Source organism: Protobothrops mucrosquamatus, unplaced genomic scaffold (assembly GCF_001527695.2).
Source record: "Protobothrops mucrosquamatus isolate PMUCROS unplaced genomic scaffold, P.Mucros_1.0 scaffold2678, whole genome shotgun sequence".
NCBI lineage: Eukaryota > Metazoa > Chordata > Lepidosauria > Squamata > Viperidae > Protobothrops > Protobothrops mucrosquamatus.
In genome coordinates this window covers 37,451-57,866 of record NW_015388725.1, presented here as the reverse complement: position 1 = coordinate 57,866, position 20,416 = coordinate 37,451, and the positions used below count along the sequence as shown (strand labels likewise).

Sequence of the window (20,416 nt, the reverse complement as noted above, 5' to 3'; positions counted from 1 at the left end):
CAAATTAAATTATAAATAAATAAATAAAATTATTAGGCTTCAGCAATATTAATTCTTATTTCAGTTTTTTTCTGGTTCAGCATTTTTCATTATATATTCTGTATATGTACAGAATACAACCTCAGTGTATTCCTTTCTCAATATTAAACTATCCAGTTGCTTCCCTAGGCAAATGGGATAACCTGGTATACTTAGGTGCCTTTTTGTCTTTGATATCCAGCTTGTATGACTGGCAGTTCTTATTCATATATTGCTGATTCTAAAGTATAATATCTTGACCATTATTCATATATGAGATAATTATAGTTGTTCAGCAGATTGAATATTCTTTATCACTGATTTTTTTAAAAGTTGAAATAGAAAACAATATTTTCCAATCTCTTCACCACTGTTGCTTAACAGTACAGTTTAAAAACTGCAAGAGCACTTTAACTGCACCATCTTGCAAATTCCTAAATAGATAGGGTGATATTTCAACAAATCCTGCATCGTTGTAGGGCACATTTAACTTCTCTTTTCAGGACAGTGGGGTAATTACTTCCAGGGGGTAGTTTGGGCAAATCTCAGAGTAAGGAAGCAATTTGTAGTTGCTTGTTTGTGAATCAAGAATCTAGTTTGGGACTGCTGCTGCTTAAATACTTGTGTAGAACAACAGGAGGGTTTTGGGTGGGTAGGGAGATAATTCACATTATTCAAGACCAGAAAAAAGTTTGATTGGGTCAAACAATTCAAGAACCACTCTTCCAAATTGTCTAGCTAAAACTCAGAGTTCAAATGCATTGTCATTAATATTGGGATGTGTTTTATTCAGCTTCTCCATATATATTCTCTTCTTGCTTCAGTAAATCTTTGCCTTCTTTATCTTTTATGTGCCCATTTCTGCATTCCTTTAATTTCTGTAATTTTTGTAACAGTCTATAAATATTATATTCTTCCCGTTCAATTATCTTAATTTCTTTGTGTTGCTTATTTTTATTTTTTGCTTTTCTTTTGAATTAAATGTTTAGTTGGCCAAAGTTTCCTCTGTTTTCTTTTATTTTCCATCATCACTTACCTTTCAGCAGGAATTAGGCACTTTGTTTTCTTTTATTTTTTGCATTTCAGAATATTTTGCTTGCTTCATCTTTAATGTTGTCATGAATTTCAGTACAGAATTTTTCAAACACTCTTATTTTTCATAACCAATCTGTTGTGTGTGTGTTCTGTAATTTTAACATATCACTTTATGGAATACTCTGGAAGTTGTATTACAGGAGTTTTGATTGGAGTTCAAGCCATCAGCAGATCTTGTTTGTGATGACTTAGCAGAGCTTCTGCTCCATCTTCCTTGAGAACCTATAATCAATTTGATGTGGTCCATCCAGCAATATCTGTCATTTAAATTATTGGATGGTATTTGTTATAAATATTTAACCTAAATGAAGGCAAATATAATGTGTCCCAAGATTCTGGAGAGAGAGAAAAGTTCCCTGAGGATGGGCTCCAGCACGAGTCCGAAAGCTTGGAAGAATAAAACCTCTGGTCCTGGAGACTGATCCAGATTGGATCTTGCAATGAATATTTAAGTTTCTTGATAGAAAGATCAAAATTTCCCATTAATCCATCTGCTCCATTACTTCCAATTACACCATTTCATTGAAATATTTTTCTGGTCAGTTGCTAAAAAGCTGTTCAGTATCTGTTTCTTTTGCATTTGTAGTTAAAGCACATACAGTAGTGGCCAAAATTGTGGAAACCTTTTGAGAAAAGTGTACAGTAGAAATGCCACCTTTGGTTAAGTTTCCACCAATTTGTCTTCTAATTTCTTTATAACTGTAGTCTTGTTCACTTAATAATACTATTGTACATCACTTTCTGGGCAACCAGTCAACTCTTTGCACCATTACTTTAATTTTATTACGTTTTTACAAGCTCACTAAATGAAAGAACACAAAAAAACCAACCAACTTGATAGCGATCACATAACACACTGACAAATGTCCTCCTCTCAACTTCAATACATGACATCAATAACTGAATCCTACTGTGATCTGATTGGCTCATTGCCAAAACAAGATGACACCTGATTAGCTCTCTAAACTTTCACCCAGTTCTCATCTGAATCATTCACATGTTCACTGACAAACTTCAGACGGGCCTGTGCATGTGCTTTCTTGAGCAGGGGGAACCTTGTGGGTGCTGCAGGATTTCAATCAGTGGAGGGATTCAGCCAGTTCGCACCATTTTGGCAGAACCGGTAGCTAATTTTTTGTTGCCCAGTCCCAGAATGGACTTCTGGAAGTGGCATCCACATAGAGAACCAGTTGTTCACATATTTGAATCCCACCACTGATTTCAGTCCTTCACGGCGTAGTGTGTTACCAATTGTTTTCTTGGTGCCTATGGTCCCAGCTGCCTTGAAATCATTGACAAGATCCTCCCGTGTAGTTCTGGGCTGATTCCTCACCGTTCTTATGATCATTGAAACTCCACAAGGTGATGTCTTGCGTGGAGCCCCAGACCGAGAGAGATTGATAGTTATTTTGTGTTTCTTCCATTTGCGAATAATCACACCAACTGTTGTCATCTTCTCACCAAGCTGCTTGACGAGTCTTATAGCCCATTCCAGCCTTGTGTAGGTCTACAGTCTTGTCCCTGACATCCTTGGAGAACTCTTTAGTCTTGGCCAAGGTGGAGAGTTTGGAATCTGATTGATTGATTGATTGATTCTGTTGACAGGTGTCTTTTATACAGGTAACAAGCTGAGATTAGGAACACTCCCTTTAAGAGAGTGCTCCTAATCTCAGCTCGTTACCTGTATAAAAGACACCTGGGAGCCAGAAATCTTGCTGATTGGTAGGGGATCGAATACTTATTTCACTCATTAAAATGCAAATCAATGTATAACTTTTTTGAAATGCATTTTGCTGGATTTTGTTGTTGTTGTTTTGTCACACTGTTAAAATAAACCTACCATTAAAATTATAGACTGATCATAGGTACAAAGGTACAAAAGGTACAAAATCAGCAGAGGATCAAATAATTTTTTCCCTCACTGTAGTGATAGCCACTGTGAGCTCTCCAAAACTGAAGTTAATAAAATTATCTTTAGCATGCATCTCACTGTACCCTTTCCTGGATCAGGAGGCTCTTCAGACAGTCACTTATGCCAGAATATTGTCACTTATCTAATGCAATGGGCTCTACACGAGTCTGCCTTTGAAGAGGACATGGAAGTTTCATCTGGTCCAGAATTCAGTGATGTGGGCAATGATGGACATGCCTTGGGATGGCCACATACCACTCCTGCTTTGCAAGCTACATTGATTGCTATTGTGCTCTGGGTATCATTATAAAAGTGTACATGGCAGGGGGCCAGGTTATTTGAGGGATCACCTATATCCCATGGTATTTCCACTCGCATAAGAGCTGGCAGAATTGGAATGCTCAGGTCCTCTTGATTAAACAACCCTATCAGAAACCAGAAAGTGTGCCTTTTTTGTTGCAGCACCTGCCTTCTGGAATCAGATTCTCCCAAGAGAATCACGTGGGTCCCACCCTGATGGTATTCCAAAAAGCATTAAAAACCTCCGAGGCCTTAAAATGGGGTGGATATGGTCCCCTTATTGGATTATGTCTTTTGTATATATAGTATACTGTCCAGAGAGATGTTGATCTTTTATATTTTATATTGTGTTTTAAATTGTGAGACATCGAGTCATTTTGGAGTCAGGTGATGTCCCAAATCTAATGAAAAGAATAAGCTTGTGTACTCCTATATAAAGTGAAATTTGCCTCAGTGATACCATTATTTGTGTAGGCTTTCAGGAGCAAGAAAGCAATTGCCGTGCATTGATGCTTTTAAGTTCAGCAATCTCATTCCAGAAATCCCCTTGTGGGTGATATCTTTCATTATCTTGAGATCACTTTGATAAGACTATTTTGATTCCCTTGCTTGTACAATCCTAGTATGTGTCTTGTTCTGTCTCCGAAGGGCTCTGTGTTGAAGTTAAAGGAAATATTAAAGATGTGCTGTAAATACTTGCTCAATTATTATTACTAATGTTTGTTTTCCTTATAAGGCGGAAGAGACCTTGAGAACTTCAGTTGTAAACTTGGTAGCCATGGAGAAATAGAACACTTAAGTTGTGGGATAAAAGAAAATTAGATGAATATGAGCTTAAAAATAAAGAGGCTATATTTGAAGTGAACATCCTGTTGTATGTGTGTGTTTACAGCAGGACAAATGTGCAGACTGGCAGCAACATGAAGTTTTTGAAAGTTATAAAGACTTCAAGGCACTGGCTTTGATATTTTGTTATGGCTGTTTGTGCTGGCTGCATTACCCCCATGGCCCATGAATTATTTTAAAATGTTCTTCAGGGCAGAACTGATCAACTGCAGACTTCACTGTTGCAGAATTCTCGCCAAGCTCCAGCTGGTTTATGTACTTGTTCTAAGTTAACTGGACTTTTCAGATATGTTTTCCCTTCCTCCTCCTTACGTGTTCCGCTGCAGGAACGCATATAGGCATCATTCATAGGACTAGAGTAGGCTAGTTTGGCAAATTTCTAAAATATGTGCTGGGAATTTGTGCTGAGAATAAAAAAGTAGGGTATCTCAGAGTTTGGACAAAGACTGAACGCAGCTGCAGTTTCATCATCAAAAGAACTAAAAAGACCTCAAATGTTTCCTTCTTGTTTTCTTCTGATAGCAAATTGTAAAAGGGTTATGCAGGGTGAAATCTGTTGCTGGGACCATATTTATTAAAATGCTTTTTGAAGTAAAAACAAAAAACAAAACAACTTCCAGATTGACTTTTTATTAATGTCTTTCTGTTGTGAAGCACAGTGCATGTAAATGTGGTTCAGTTCAGACCCAATGATTTCAGAGCCAAGCCTGTTTAATTAGTGAGAAGGAAAATACAGGTCCAGCAATCATTCTGATTGCTACATATATCCAATTTGTCCAACTCTTGTTTCTTTGAGACACCCTTATTGCAAAGAATTTGGGCTGCTTCTTCTCCTTTCAAATATCATTAATCATTTTAGTTTCTAGTACACACGTTAGTGTTGATTCTTAGCACATAGATAGACCTCCCACGAGATAATTAATCCCAAACGTGACCCTTTACATCTCCCAACAATGTACTCACTGCTGTTGTAATGAAATACATCCACTTTTCTGCTAGTTGTCTTCCTCATCTCTGTTCTTCCATCTTTTCCAGCATTATGGACTTCTTAAGGACAGTTAGATCTTTGCAATAGTGTGTCCAAAATGTGATAATTTGATTCTGATCACTTGTGCCTTATGTGTGAACTCTGATTTGTTTTCTTCTAGGACCATGTGTTTGTTTTCTTGGCTGTTCATAGTATTTTAAGAATCTTCTCTAACCTCAAGTTCAAAAGCAACAATATACTGTCTAGTCTGTGTTTTTGCAGACTCCCAACTTTCACTTCCATAGATTGTCAGAAGGAAAACCATTGTCTGTATGTTTCGGATATTTGGAGGTATTGACACATCACAGCATCTGAATATTTTTTTCCAAGGCAGTTTCACTGGTACCCTAATAAGAGCTAATCCATGGCGTATTTGTTGACTGCTGGTTATTTTACTGTTGATAGAGTATCCTTAAAGGTAGAAACTATTATCAGTGTCTTTGTTTACATTTCTAATGCTGGTTTATTTATTTATATTCCATCTTTATTATTTTTATAAACAACTTGAGGCAGTAAACCTATCCAATACACCTTCCTCCTCCTATTTTCCCCACAACAACAACTTTGTGGGAGTGACTGGCCCAACCAGCTGGTTTCATGGCTAAGGTGGGATTAGAACTCACAGTCTCCCACTTTCTAGCCTTTCTAGATTGCTGTATCTAATATCATTAATTTGTTCTCCTTTATATTTAATAATTGTCCCATTTGTTTTCACTGTGTTCCTTTGCTTTCATTCCAAGAGCTCGTTCAGCTATCAGAGTAGCATAGCCTGTACAACGAGGAGATAAAGGATCAGTACTGTAGGCACAGGGTGTAAATCTCAATCGAAGAGAGAAATGAAATTGTGTCCGAGAATTAAAAAAGCCAGTTGTGTGTAGAGGAGGTAAAACTAAAACGGTGGAGTGAACTTTGAGACTTTAAAGCTACTACAACTGAGAAAGGAGTAACAGAGCCTTATAGCCTCACAAACTTTCCAAAGACACTGAGGAGCTACAGCCAGTTAGCAACAAATAATTGCTTTATCCCTCCTACAAACTGATAAGGAATGGGAGATAGAGAAGCAACTTAGTACAAAGGAGCAATTAAACCCCCAGTAGGACCTACTGAAGTATAAGGGTTGGAAGGTGGAAGATAATTTAGAACTAAATATAAGATTAAAAGACATTAAGTCCTTGATAAAAGGAACAGAATTCTGAAGCCTTAAAAGTAAAGACTAGGGGAAAAACTGCTTTTTTTTGCTATAAAAGCTTGGCAGTTAAAAACAGAGTAAAATGAAAACTTATAGAACACAGTTAAACATTTTCACTTAGTGTCACTTATAAATGTATTATTAGGCACTGGTAAGTAGATACAGTGTATGCATTACAATAAACACATTATAGGAATATATGTTGTATAATAACCAACCTTGTATATATATCAAAGGAAAAGCTTTAGTTTTCTAGTCAGTAGGTTTTGTGCCAAAACCTAATTGTAACTCTCTCACATGAACTTTTAACTACTAGAGGTTCTTATAAGTAGGGAATATTTCTAAGATGTCTTGGATGTTAACATTCAACTATAAAAAGTAATAGTATATTTTTTCCATTTCTTTGGATCAATTTACTAGTTTTCCATTGATGTCTTTTAACATATCAGTTCGAGATTAGAACCTCCTGAATGTGGGGATCTTTTGGACACTTTTCTTCTTTGTCCATATCTGTTTTCATTTTCACTGTTTTTACAGATATCGATGTAATACTGCTTCTTGTCTCTTCTAACAATTATTTGAAATTCAAGTTTCATCCTGAGTTCTTTGTCTTTCTTGGGGGTGGCTTCTCTTTTTCTTGGCAATTCCCATCACCTGTTGACCCCATTTGCTTTTTTTTTTGTTTGGCAATCTCTTATTACATTCATCTTTAACAAGTTCTATGATTTCATTCCACAGTTCCTCTGGTTGCCTATCAATGAGGTTTAGGACTTCAAAGCAATTCCTGAGGTTTTCATTGAAAATGGTGGGTATACATTCAGAATCATATTATGGAAACTGGTTGGCTTTGTCCTTCTGCTTTGGCTTGGAACTTGCACATGAGCGGTCGGTGATCTATTCCACAGTGAACCCTGGCTAATGTCTTTTGCTATTATACCATAGCTCTCCCACTTCCTAATACCAATAATACAGTGAATTTGATTTCTATATATTTTATCTGGTGATGTTCATGTATAGAGGTGCCATTTCAGTTGTTGGAAAACCATGTTACGAATGAAAAATCACTGGTTTAGCAACACTGAAGTTGCTCTCTTTATCATTTCTATTTCATAAGTCATACAGTCCATGTTATTTCCAACATACATATTCTTGGCTCCAACCAAAAACACCACATATTGCTTGTCTGTTCTGTTGATTTGAGCGTAAAACTTACCTTCTTTCTGCATCAGGTTGGAGTATAAGCTTGAATAATTGTAATATTAAATGCTTGTCCACAAAGTCTAATTGATATTATTTGGTCATTGACTCCATTGTACCCAAGAACTGTCTTTATTACCCAGGTACTGTCTTCCTGACTAAAAACAACTCAGTTCCTTCTTCATTTTTCATCTCCTTGAGTAATAAACAGTATGATCATCTGACTGAAAGTGTCCAGTTCCAGTCTATTTCAGTTCACATGACTAAGAAGTCCGTATGTAGCCATTTCATTTCGTCTTTCGCTTCATTTGGGATCATTTTCACACTTTCACACTTACATTACAAGTTCCAGTTCTGTCTTTGGACTTTCAGATTTTCTTTTTCTGCATAGTAACATCAGTAATTAGAGCTCCCATAACTCTAATCTAGCTAATTCATAACACCATTGATATTCCAAAAGAATCCCATCTTTTCTTCAGTGGCATATTAGGAGCCATCTGACTTGGGGGGGGCTATCATCCAGCATTATCTTATCAATTATTTTATATTGTCTGTCCATGTGGTTTTCTTAGTAAAAGTCAGGAATGGTTTACCATTGCCCTGTCCTGCACAGTATGCCTTGCCATTGTTGCTAAAATCATTATCTGCCTCCTTTATCTTTCTATATTGCTGCTGTCCAATATGGATGTCTTGTCAGCTTCAGCTGAGCAACTTTGACTAGGAGTATATACTCTTGGAATATCCTCCAAACATTCTTCGTTCATTCCTCCCAAGAACATAGTCAGCTGTCACAGTGGGGCAGCATAGTGGGACCAGGGAGGTGGGGGTGTACATAGAATTGCGGAAATAATTACCCCAAGGAATAGGAGTAAGGAAATGAATCAGTGCATTTGAAGTTTTACAATAAATCCACAGTGTACCACTTTAACATTAAAACAGCCAGCACTCTGGTGAAACAGCTAGCACTCTGGCCGAATGAGTAAAAGTTGAACTTTTAGACATTATCTGATAAAAATAATAGTCTTCTTAAGTCTTCCTTTTCCCAGCTGCCTTCTGTGTTTGATCAGGGTCTTCTCAGCTTGGGAAGCTTTGTTCTCAGGTACTAAGAGAAGGCCATTTAGACAGTGTCCCTTTGACCGTGGCTCTCATGTTTATATCCCTTCCGGAGATGCTCTTTGCCTCCTGTCAGAGGAGCTTTGATCCACAAACTCCTCAATTAAATTTTCCAAGTGCTGGTTTCTGTGTTCAGTGAATGGTGGGGGATGGGGAGGGTGTTCTGGATTATATGGTATTTCATGCTACTAGCTTAGAGTTCTGCATTCATGTGCATGTCCCCTTTGATGTACTCATATACTTACTAATCTTTACACATCAAACTAACCGTGGACTCATGGCACTCTAGTCATTACAACTTGTGTCATGGAAAGAATGCTTCTCCTTTTGGCAGCTGCAAATCTCTTTCCTCAGCCCTCCAAAGACAGCAGCCACTATTTGGTCATGTGTTCTCTGAATAAACTTGGCAAATCTTTTTTTTTTTCTTTTTCCTCAGCAGCCTTTTGGTAGGAGGGTGATTTACCTTGGACAATAGGCAGGAGAATATATAAAAGTGAAGCTGCTTAAGCACAGGGGAGTGATGGGGAAGAGGATTTTTCCCTTGGAAAATGATTCATGAAAATGCAGACAGATAATTTCAACCAACTACTTGCTCACCCCCATCCCCACCCAAAAGAAAAATCTTAAGTACTAAGCAAGGTGCCCTGAATGCAAAGTTTGTCTAAGTATGATGTATGGGCTTTATTTAGCCTGCTTTCCATAACTTCTTGTTTGAAGTGATGAAATGTGACTTCTAATGTCATAAAATAAATCTGTATTACCTGTTTGCTGCTTGAGGTGAATCAAGAGATTATAATTATCTGGTGCAGAAGGTATATCTGTTACACTTGAAAGACATCGTAGTCTGGTTTCAGAAGTTCAGAACTTAGATACTATAAAATGTTACTGATGTGAAGGTAAGGGGCAACTGTGAAAGCACAGGGCAATTGTTTGTTGATTAAAAAGAAATATGTACTGTGAAAGTACAAAAGCATTAAAGACATAAAAGGTTAGTGAATTTCTAATAAGTATGCAGTCATGTAGGGATAATTTAACAGATAAGCATATTTTGAAATTTTATTTCCTTAATTCTATCTCCTGTCCCCCCCCCCCCAAAATGGAATAGGTAAAACTTAAAAAGTTTTTAGCCATACTTAGGCTTTCACATGAAAGAAAGGCTCAAAGTATTGTCCTTGTAAAATAACAATGTTTCTGTGTCTTGCTGCAGTTCATTTGTTATTCATTTTAAGTGCTCAGAAACAAAGGACATTTGTTATCTTTGATCATTTTCCAGAGATACAGTCTTTCCTAGAACGATGGGCATGCATCCATGTTTTTGCTGCAGGATATCCGGTTAGTACACTTCCACAGCACTCCTTTTCATTGTTTAATCAGTTACTACTCAGAGCATCATATTTTTCAGCACTGATGATGACTTTTCAACTGTAATTCAAGGCTGCACTAGAATAATGCATTGTCTTTTTGGAAATGATTGTCATGGTGTCATCCTTTCCAAGAAAGGAAATTAATGCTGATCAGGATCACATGGTGCAAGGGGCAGGCAATCATTTGGACCTGGTGAATCAAATTTGTGACTACTGGCATGTTAGATGTTCTCACAAAATGGTTATCAGAAGCATTGTTGTTGTTAGTTGCGAAGTCGTGTCCGACCCATTGCGACCCCATGGACAATGTTCCTCCAGGCCTTCCTGTCCTCTACCGTCTTCTGGAGTCCATTTAAGCTCACTCCTGCTGCTTCAGCGACTCCATCCAGCCACCTCATTCTCTGTCGTCCCCTTCTTCTATTGCCCTCAATCTCTCCTCTTCCCGCTGTCTGAAATGGTCTCTGCCACCCATTTACTTGTTTCCTGACATTTTTCCTAAACTAGCAGTATGTTACCACAGATATTGACCATTTCTACTTTGTAAGAATACCTGTGGAAAAAATGTGGAGCTCAGATATAACATTGTAAATTGAGGATGTACTGTTTTTTTCAGGCCAAGATCCAGATTTGTTTTTTGAATAATGGAACCTATGCAAAATTGGTTATGACTACAACAAAACTAAACTTTATTTAATTTACTGAAAATATGGAGCTGCATCAAAGTTTTCCAGGTGCTATATGTTACCTTGTACCTCAAATTTAGTGTATTTATTGTAAATAAAGATAAGTATGCTTGGCACTTTGGAATGGAATGGAATGGAATGGAATGGAATGGAATGGAATAGAATAGAATAGAATAGAATAGAATAGAATAACAGAATTGGAAGGGACCTTGGAGGTCATCTAGTTCAACCCCCTGCTCAGGCAGGAAACCCTATACCATTTCAGACAAGTGGCTCTCCAATCTCTTCTTAAAAACTTCCAGTGTTGGAGCATTCACAGTTTCTGGAGGCAGGTTGTTCCACTGATTAATTGTTCTAACTGTCAGAAAATTTGTCCTTAGTTCTAGGTTGCTTCTCTCTTTGGTTAGTTTCCATCCGTTGCTTCTTGTCCTGTCTTCAGGTGCTTTGGAGAATAGCTTGACTCCCTCTTCTTTGTGGCAGCCTCTGAGATATTGGAACACTGCTATCATGTCCCCCTTCGTCCTTCTCTTCATTAGACCCGCCATATTCAATTCCCGCAACCGTTCTTTATATGTTTTAGTCTCCAGTCCCCCGATCATTTTTGTTATTCTCTGGACTCTTTCTAGAGCAGGGGTATCAAACTCGCAACATCACGTGACATGTCGTGACATATCACGACTTTTTTTCCATTGTCAGCAATGGGGTGGGTACGGTTTCGCCATGACGCATCCGGCCTGCGGGCCGGCAGTTTGACACCCCTGTTCTAGAGTCTCAACATCTATTGTGGTGACCAAAACTGCATGCAGTATTCCAAGTGTGGCCTTACCAAGGCATTATAAAGCAGTATTAACACTTCACATGATCTTGATTTTATACCTCTGTTAATGCAGCCTAGAACTGTGTTGGCTTTTTTTGCAGTTGCAGCACACTGCTGGCTCATATTTAACTGATTGTCCACTAGGATGCCAAGATCCCTTTGCTGCATAGGCTGTCATTTTCCCAATTGTTTCTAAATGAGACAGAATAAAAGACCTGACAATTCCAAGAGAATTATTGTCAAGTGCCGTTTTCCATACCCATATTATTTTTCAGTGCATACATTGTTAACAATTCGTAAGTTTGATGCACTGACCAGTCACTTAAATCTCATGAATGTCTATATTTTTCTTTTAGTGTATTAATTCCATGTTAGTTTCGTAATCTTCCAGAAACATCTGTCTGGAAGCTCTTGGAAGGAGAATGCTGCCCTAGATGGGCTCTAGCTCTGACCCAGCAAGGCAGTTCGTTGGGTTGTAATTATGCTAGTATTTTTAAGCCTTGTAGTTAAAGTGATGCACTAAAGCTAAAATGTTGTGATAGCAGAGATCTATTACATTTAATGACCGTCTCTTTTATTTTACAAGTTTTCTCCCACAGCTTTTCTGTTTTTAATCTATTTAATTTGTAAGAGCCCTGGTGGCGCAGTGGTTGGAATGCAGTATTGCAGGCTGATTCTGCTGACTGCCAGGGGTTCGATTCTCACCAGCTCAAGGTTGACTCAGCCTTCCATCCTTCCGAGGTCAGTAAAATAAGGACCCAGATTGTTGGGGGCAATAGGCTGACTCTGTAAACTGCTTAGAGAGGGCTGTAAAGCACTGTGAAGCAGTATATACGTCTAAGTGGAATTGCTATTGCTTTACTGTGTATGTATGTATGTGTATACACAGAGATGATAATACAAAGATACTCCAAACATACCATTATAACAAATAGTCACAAATGTTTAAATAAAACTGTAGAAGAATGGTGCATGTTTTTCACAAGTGGGATAGAAAATTGTACTCAACTTGGCTAAACTGTTAAATCTACAAGTTCCTACGTTGTGCAGCATTTGAGTTCTCAATTATTTTGTTTGATTGGTGGCACCGCTTCTCCTCTAACCTGAGTCTGACTTTGAAAATTATAATTTTTATGAAGTCTAGAAGCTTTCAGCTGAATAATTGAAAATTCTGTAAATAAAAAATGTGATTTTCAGGCGTTCTGCAGGAATTGTGAATGTGTTATCTTGCTAAAAAGGAAGGAGCAGTTCCAAATATGCAAAAGCTATAGGCATTCATACTATAAAAGCAATAGGGAGTGATTCACAACTTAGAGAAAGTTTCTGTCAATGAAGAAATTGGAAATTGCCTCAAGTCGTCCATTTTCATGTAATAATTCCAAGCAAATAAGAGTGAAACTGGTAAAATGATGCTATTGAGCAGTGGGTCTTGCCGTGGTGGGTTGGGGAGGAAAAAAGGTGTGGAGATAAGTTGTTTTCTCTGTATATCCCTAGGTTGGTTGGACAGATATATGTATTCAATTCTTGTACTTAAGAAAAGATACCAATAGGTCCAAGCTATCCAAGAAATCCATAAATTATCATTTTGTTAGCCTGCACTTGCTTGGATCAAAATCTTACAGGCCACATACATTTTTTTTAGTCATAGTGTGCTTTGGGGGTTGCAGTAAAACATATTCAAAAAGTGAGAATTGGTGCCCAAATGAACATGCTGTGTGCCTAGCCTGAAAAAAAAAGAGCAAGCTATGGATCAACCTCTCTGAAGAGAGTTTTTATTGGCCAAACTTGAGGAAAGAAAATAGATTTTTTTTGTGGGGGGGGGGAGGTGACGGCTGAAATTTGTGTGCTTCTGAACTGCTGTCTCGTTCCTTTAAGTCTCTTCCAATTAAAAGCGCCTTGGTCTGATGTCTTGCCAGTGCTGGGAATTGTTGGGGGGGGGGGAGGAGTTGGAAAGCTAAAGCTGGGCTTATTTGTCAACTTGTGAGTAAAAATAGGGTAGCTGTTTGTGGGTTTTTGTGTGTGTGTGTGTGTGTGTGTGTGTGATAAGCATTTGTACTGCGTGTGTCTGTCTCATTCTTGGACTGTGTTCCTCTGTGCCTGCTCTCTCCCTCTTCTTTGTGTTTCCCTCACAGGCTCTGCCATGAATTTTCTCTGACCCCTTGGGGCCATTCCCACTTGAAGCTTTGAAGTGTGTGCCCAGAGCATGATTGACAAGGAAGTTTTAGTGGCGGCAACTGGAGAAACTGAAAAGGGCAGGGCTTTGAACTAAAGGGCTTTGAGCTCCGAGATGCTGCCGCTTAGTTATCTCCTCCAGAATGTTAATTATTCATCATGATAATTGGGCAAGAGAGGAAAAAAAAAAGAGAGAAGAGGTTATTAAAAAATTCCAACACTAACACACTACAAAACCTCATTTTCCAATTCTGTGGCTGGCGTGAAAAGGATAGTGTGTATGCAAAGAGGCTGAGGGAGGGTTTTGTTGTTGTTGTTTTCCTTTAATCCATTCTCTAAATAGTAGGATCCCTTCAGATGAAGACAGCGGAAACATCAAAGCTTTTATAAGAGTTTTCTTGGAGTTTCTTAACTGTGTCTGGTACTTTTTTAATTAAAACGTTTACGAAGAGCCGCCTTTGTGACTGGCTTCTGGTGATGTTAGCCAACCTTGTGTCCCACTGTCTGGGAGAGAAAAATATTTTAAAAAGACTAATAAATACTGTTTTTGCCACTATAGTATCTGGTTGATGCTCTGGAGGATCCATCCACTAAAAGAGAGACAGAATCTTAGGTGCCGTGCAAAGGCAATTCTTTAGAATTCTTTAGAGCATAATGTTGTTGGCCAATATCTCATGGATTGTGGTGAAGTAATTACTAAGTTTGTTATTCTCAATATCCACTGTTATACCTGGATTTTTCCAGTATCCAGATACCGGCAGAAATCATCATTTCAAAAATAGCAGTGTGTTTATACCATTCTAGTAATTAGACAAGAGATCTGAAATTATCTTTCCTTATGAATGTTGGTAGGAGTTCGTTAGAAATAAAAATCCTGCTTACATTTGTATTTATTGCATTTTATTCTGCTGCCGATTTATTTAATTTAGAAATAATTGTTTCTTGCTGTTCAGATATAAATTCAGATTATTTTTAAGAAATTATTTATTTTAGAATAATTTTCCCACACACATACACATAAAACTTTCCCAAGGTAAACATTTTATGAAATTAGTGTCTTTAAAGTGAATAATGAAAATCTTGTCCCTTCTCTTCTACTTTACTCAGAAGATTTTGGTGGAGGTTTATCAAAAGCTTTAAAATCATGCATAATAACTATAGAGTAATAATCTTCTATGCATTCCTTTATCATTTATTTAAAGCATTTTACTTCATCTTTACTTAAAAGGCTCACAGAACAATTTTCAAAAGTCAGACATAAGTTAATTCTTGGCCTTTAGTTTACAATGTACAAAGTAGGTTGCACTAGAAAAAATAGATAGGAAAGAATTATAAAAGAACATATAACTAAGCATCAGTTTTTCAAATCACAATTCTTATGACAATCAGTCGGTGTGGAAAAGAGTATTTTCCACATACCACTCACAGCATTAAGGTAAAAATTATTTCCAGGATCTGTAACTAAGAAATCTATGAGTAAATAAATATTTGAGTTATAATGTTGAATTATATTATGATCATCTATATTTAAAGGGTGTTTTGTTTCCAGAATGGAGGTTTAGTCTGGTATTCCTAAGAGAAATAGATGGGGTCCCATCTCATGTCTAGGATTAAGATTATTGCTATTTGATGAGAATATATTCTTGCAAGACTGATAGAAGAAGAGCAACTTCAGCATGTTTATTCTTATCCTCTGATTTCTCCCCTATTGCAGGCTAATCTTTTCCCTGCTGCTATTGTATATTTTGGATCTGAAGTGCACAAAGGTGAGTAGTTGGGTCTCCATAATAGAGGCTGCATAGATAAATTGTGAAAATCTTTCTGTGATATGCAATTTTTTAAAAAAAAAATTACCTCTGGATTATAGAGGTATTAATAAATGTATAGAATATCAGTTTCTATGGACTTCTAAATTAGGGTATATTTCTTTGGATAGTTGCTGAAGTAGTCACTCCAGTATGAAAATATCAATAAGGGAAATATCTAGAAGGTGAAATAATAGGGGATAGTTCCAAGTAAGATTTATCATCCAACTCATGGAATTTTAGGAGGGGTCCAAACAACACTCTGTGTGTATGTGTTTACTTTAATCCTGTCATACAGATACTCCTCGACTTAACAAAAGTTTGTTTAGTGACTGTTCAATGTTACAACAGCACTGAAAAAAATGACTTAATGACCGTTTTTCACAGTTACGACCTTTCCAGCATCCCCGTGATCAGATGATCAGAATTCAGATGCTTGGCAACTTATGACCGTTGCTCTGTCCCAAGGTCATATGATCCCCTTTTGTGACCTTCTGACAAGCAAAGTCAATGGGAAAGCCAGATTCGCTTAACAATCGGGTTACTAACTTATCAACTGCAGTGATTCACTTAACAACTGAGGCAAGAAAGTACATAAAGTGGGGCAAAATTGACTTAACAAATGTTTCAAATGTTAACATCAGAAATTTTGGGCTTGATTGTGGTCATAAGTTGAGGGCTACCTGTACTTTTACAGAAAATATATATTCAGAAGCAAGGCAAAGAAGCAAAGCTGCATGATACCCTTTGGTTGTTAGGGGTATAAACTGACATCTGAAAGCATCATTTATTTACATCACCCGCAGCTCAGTTTTAGCGAACATGGTTACAAAATGATTGCCATTGAGAAAGGAGTGTAACATTTCAATCCTTCCCTTTCCTCTATCCTAGGACAGTGATGGCGAACCTTTTAGAGACCGAGTGCCCAAAAACTGGCCCCGCCCCTGCTCCACCCCCTACCCTGCCCCTGCTCCGCCCCACCCCCCCACCCTGTCTGCCTGCAGGGTCACTCACTGCCTTCAGGGCCCGCCGCAGATCGCCCAGGCAGCCCAGCAGTGCCATGGCAGCCACGCCCTCTGCCTGCGCCCCACAGCATCAACTGTGCGGGATGGGGCGTGAGGGCAGAGTCTTGTCTATGCTGCCTAGCTACCATGTCCCTGGCTGCGCTGCTCTGTGTGGGCCATGTTTGGGGACGACTCTCCTCCAGGGGGGCTGCTGGTGAGGAGGGGATTGTGGGGGGAGGCGAGGCTGGGGCAACGGCACGTGTGCCCACAGAGACGGCTCCGAGTGCCGCCTCTGGCACGTGTACCATAGGTTCGCCACCACTGTTCTAGGAACTTTAAAAAAAAAACCAAGTGAGACAGAATTGGGTATCCAGGGAGTATCTGCAAGAAGTCCATAGACATCACTTACACACACACACACACACACAAACACTAAAAGTTTCAACAACATAGTAAGAATTAATATAAAGTAGATTGATAAAGAAGAAAAAGGGAGAAATAAAAAATGCTAAAAATACAAAAAAGAAAAGGTAGAAGGTAGGAAAAAACATATAAAGAAGATATAAAGAATTGGTTTCTGATCTTCACAGCAGTTATAAGTGCAGTTATATGTAACCTCTCTCTGTAAGATTACATTATGACTCTTCTTTCCGTAGTCTGTCATGTATAATCAAAACCATAAACCACAAGTTCATTTTTCTTCATTACAGAAAAAGTCTATAAGAGCTTTCTGGTTGCTAATAAGTGTAGATATTGTCTTTTCTCTAATCAAACAATTTATTAGAGAATTTAGCCACCCTTAGCAAGTTCTGTCAATTTTGCTAACCTTTCCTCCATTGTAGATATTGCCAGATTTTTCCGTCTTTGCACACACAATAATCTCAGTGTACAATAATCTCAGATATATATATAAATATATATATATGTATATTTAATCTGGATGTTTTAGTGTTTTTATTATTTTAAAATGTTTTAGTATTTTTAATTGTAATATATTTTTTCTGTTTGAATTGTAAGCTGCCCAGAGTCATTGAATCAGATGGATGGCTATAGAAATTGAATAAATATGTAAATAAAGAGTATTCCATTGCTCTTTTTTACCAGTCTCCCTTCTAAACCCAGGAGAAAATATTCTGATTTCAGTTAAACATTAATCTTTAAAATCCTCTTATTCACTTTATGCATTTGAGCCTGTTTTCTGGTGTTTTTATATGCCCACGAAGCATGATAAAATGACTCTTTCATTGTTTCCAACATAAATTTGTAAATTTATATATTCTAGATATATATCACTTTATAAAAGATTTATATATTTTGGATTATGATATAACATAAATTTTAATCTTTTTAACCACATATTTTCCCACTGTTCCATCATTATTAATCTTTCACTTATCCTTCTGTTTCAAATTTTAAAAAAAAATTACATTTTAGCAACTACATGTTTATCATTTGTACACATTCCATTTCAAATTCTGCCTTACACTGTTTAATATCGCAAATTCTTTTATCTACTTTAAATTTTTCTGCTAAATGTAAGGAAGAAACCCATCGTCAGCTATGTCTCCTTGCCTCCTTGTTCTCTTGATTTTACTTAAAATCCCCCTTGGTAAAATTCTAGTATCCCATGATATGTTAACTATTCACTTATGCCAGTTATTTCTTGGCTATAAAATGCTTCATGTGCATTGGGACATACTCTGGATTTTTATCTATTTTTATCTACTCCTTATTTTCAATGTGGCATGTCTAACATAATGAAATCTACATTGATGTCATCCAAGGTCATCTCCTTCTAACTCTAAAAGTCTTATTTCTCAGCAACACACATTATTTTCATTCAAATCAAAAACAGGCTACAAAATGTTATCCAGTCCTTCTCTTTTCTTTGCACTTGTAATACCTTATATTTGTCATGAATTTTTCCCTTGCTAAACAAACTTAGATATCTTTTTGCCATTTTTAAATGGTACATCCATTTTTAAAAACAGGTATAATCTGAAACAAAAAGATAATTCTAGGCAAAACATTCAAAATATTTTACTTTTTTTATTTTAAAACCAGTTTTTTCTTTCAGTTCTGTTTGATCATCTATTTTCTTAATGTTAATATCTTTATCTTCTGGTTATTAATCTTAATACCTACTAGCATATCAAATTCTTTTAATTTCCCCATTAATATTTCCATTCCCTTTATTGAATCTTCCAAAACTAGCACGAATCATCAGCAAATACCATCAGCTTAGAAGTTTCGACTTATTCTTTACTCCCATATTTTTCTTTGCCTTGTCTCTTTTTATATCTCATAGGATTTTGCTAGTTCTCCATTAAAAGTTATTTATGCTTTTTAAAATTGAACTTGCCCATGTAACAAAATTCTCTCCAGAGTTCCTATCTTCCAAAAGATATTCCAAAATTTAAACAAGAAGGCCCATTTCAAATTGTCGAAGGCCTTCTCCACATTTAAGAAAAACAATGCAGCTTGTTTCACTTTGTCTACTTCAACTGCACTCCTTCAATTAAATTGGATTAAAGTTATATTTAAATATTTTCTTTTGAAATTATTTGAACCACTGGTAAATGCTGGCATAGACAATTACTTCAAACTATGATTCACCTTCTGTCCTAGAGCAAGTATTTATGTAATACTGCTGCAGTTATCTTAAAAGTATATATTAATTGCAACAATTCAGTGAAATAGAGGATTGGTCTACAAGATGGATTAAAATAAGATGGTACTGAAGGCTGAAAATATCAGCTAGTTCTCTCTCCTAATGGTGCAATTTATTTGAAAATAGTCAACAGCCTAAAATCCTCAAAAACTAATTGACAGGAGAAACATATGTGCAATTTGTTTGGCAATTTTATTTTTGTTAATACTCGTCTGCACTTGACCAGTTCACTGAATAGGATCTAAGATAATGGGTATAACAAAATATAGAATCTCAGATGTTTACAGATGTCTTGTGTATTTGAAGAAGCATCTAGAGCAGGCATGTCAAACTCGTGACGTCACGCAATGTATCTGGACTTTTTCCCCATTGCCAGCAATGGCATGGGTGCGGTTTTGGCGTGACACATCCGGCCTGCAGGCCTGCAGTTTGACATGCCTGATCTAGAGGGTTAGTCTGGCTTGAGAGGTCATTTTATAGGAGGGACACTCATGCATTAGTAGCTTCATTCTTTGAAGCATGTTATTTCAAAGATTATATAAAGAATTTAATATCTTTGCATAATATCATGTTACCTTATTTAGGAAACCTAAAATTGTTCATTTTTACAGATCACTATTTGAGATTGGATCTGCTGGAATCCGCTGTGTCCCCTTCTGAAGCTGACATTTTAGTAGCTAGGTAAGTAGAAATTGTGAATTGGGCTTTTGGTTTGATCTCCGAGCTTGGTGATTTGACTCCAAATGTTTCGTCTCCATTGGGGGGGGGGACATCTTCAGTGCGCTATGAATTGTGCTCGTCTGTGAGAGCACTGGCCTTTAAATACCTTTTTGTGTGATGTAAATTGGTGTGGGTATTATTTGTCCGGATGTTTCTGCATCATGGTCTCGTTTCGGGCTATTTGATTGGCTGGTTGTTATTGCTGGGACATAGTCTTTGGTATTTAAGTATTGTCTGTGTGATGCAAATAGTGTTTGTTCATTTGGTTGCCTCTGAGTCATGGTCTGGTTTTGGGCTGTTTGGCTGGCTGGCTATTGTTGAGAGGTGGTCCGGTTTCTTGTGGGAGGTTGTGATTTTTGTGGCTGTGTGGTGGGATGCCTATTTGTTCATTTTACATGCTGCCTTCATGATTGAAGTAGTTCTTTCATTCTCAGCGGTTGGTAGACTGGGTCGATGTCAATGTGTCTGTTTATTGACTTATTG

At 37.3% G+C, this 20,416-nt stretch overlaps 1 protein-coding gene across 1 annotated transcript in view; it reads left to right on the top strand.

Moving 5' to 3' along the window:
• The window catches only part of ASPSCR1 (ASPSCR1 tether for SLC2A4, UBX domain containing), a 92,911-nt gene that overhangs the window by 68,010 nt on the left and 4,485 nt on the right, over window positions 1–20,416 (top strand). Inside the window, exons 13-14 of the mRNA XM_015825528.2 lie at window positions 15,448–15,499; window positions 19,825–19,894. Of these exons, the coding sequence (XP_015681014.2) occupies window positions 15,448–15,499; window positions 19,825–19,894 (122 nt within the window). The remainder of the gene's footprint in view (window positions 1–15,447; window positions 15,500–19,824; window positions 19,895–20,416) is intronic.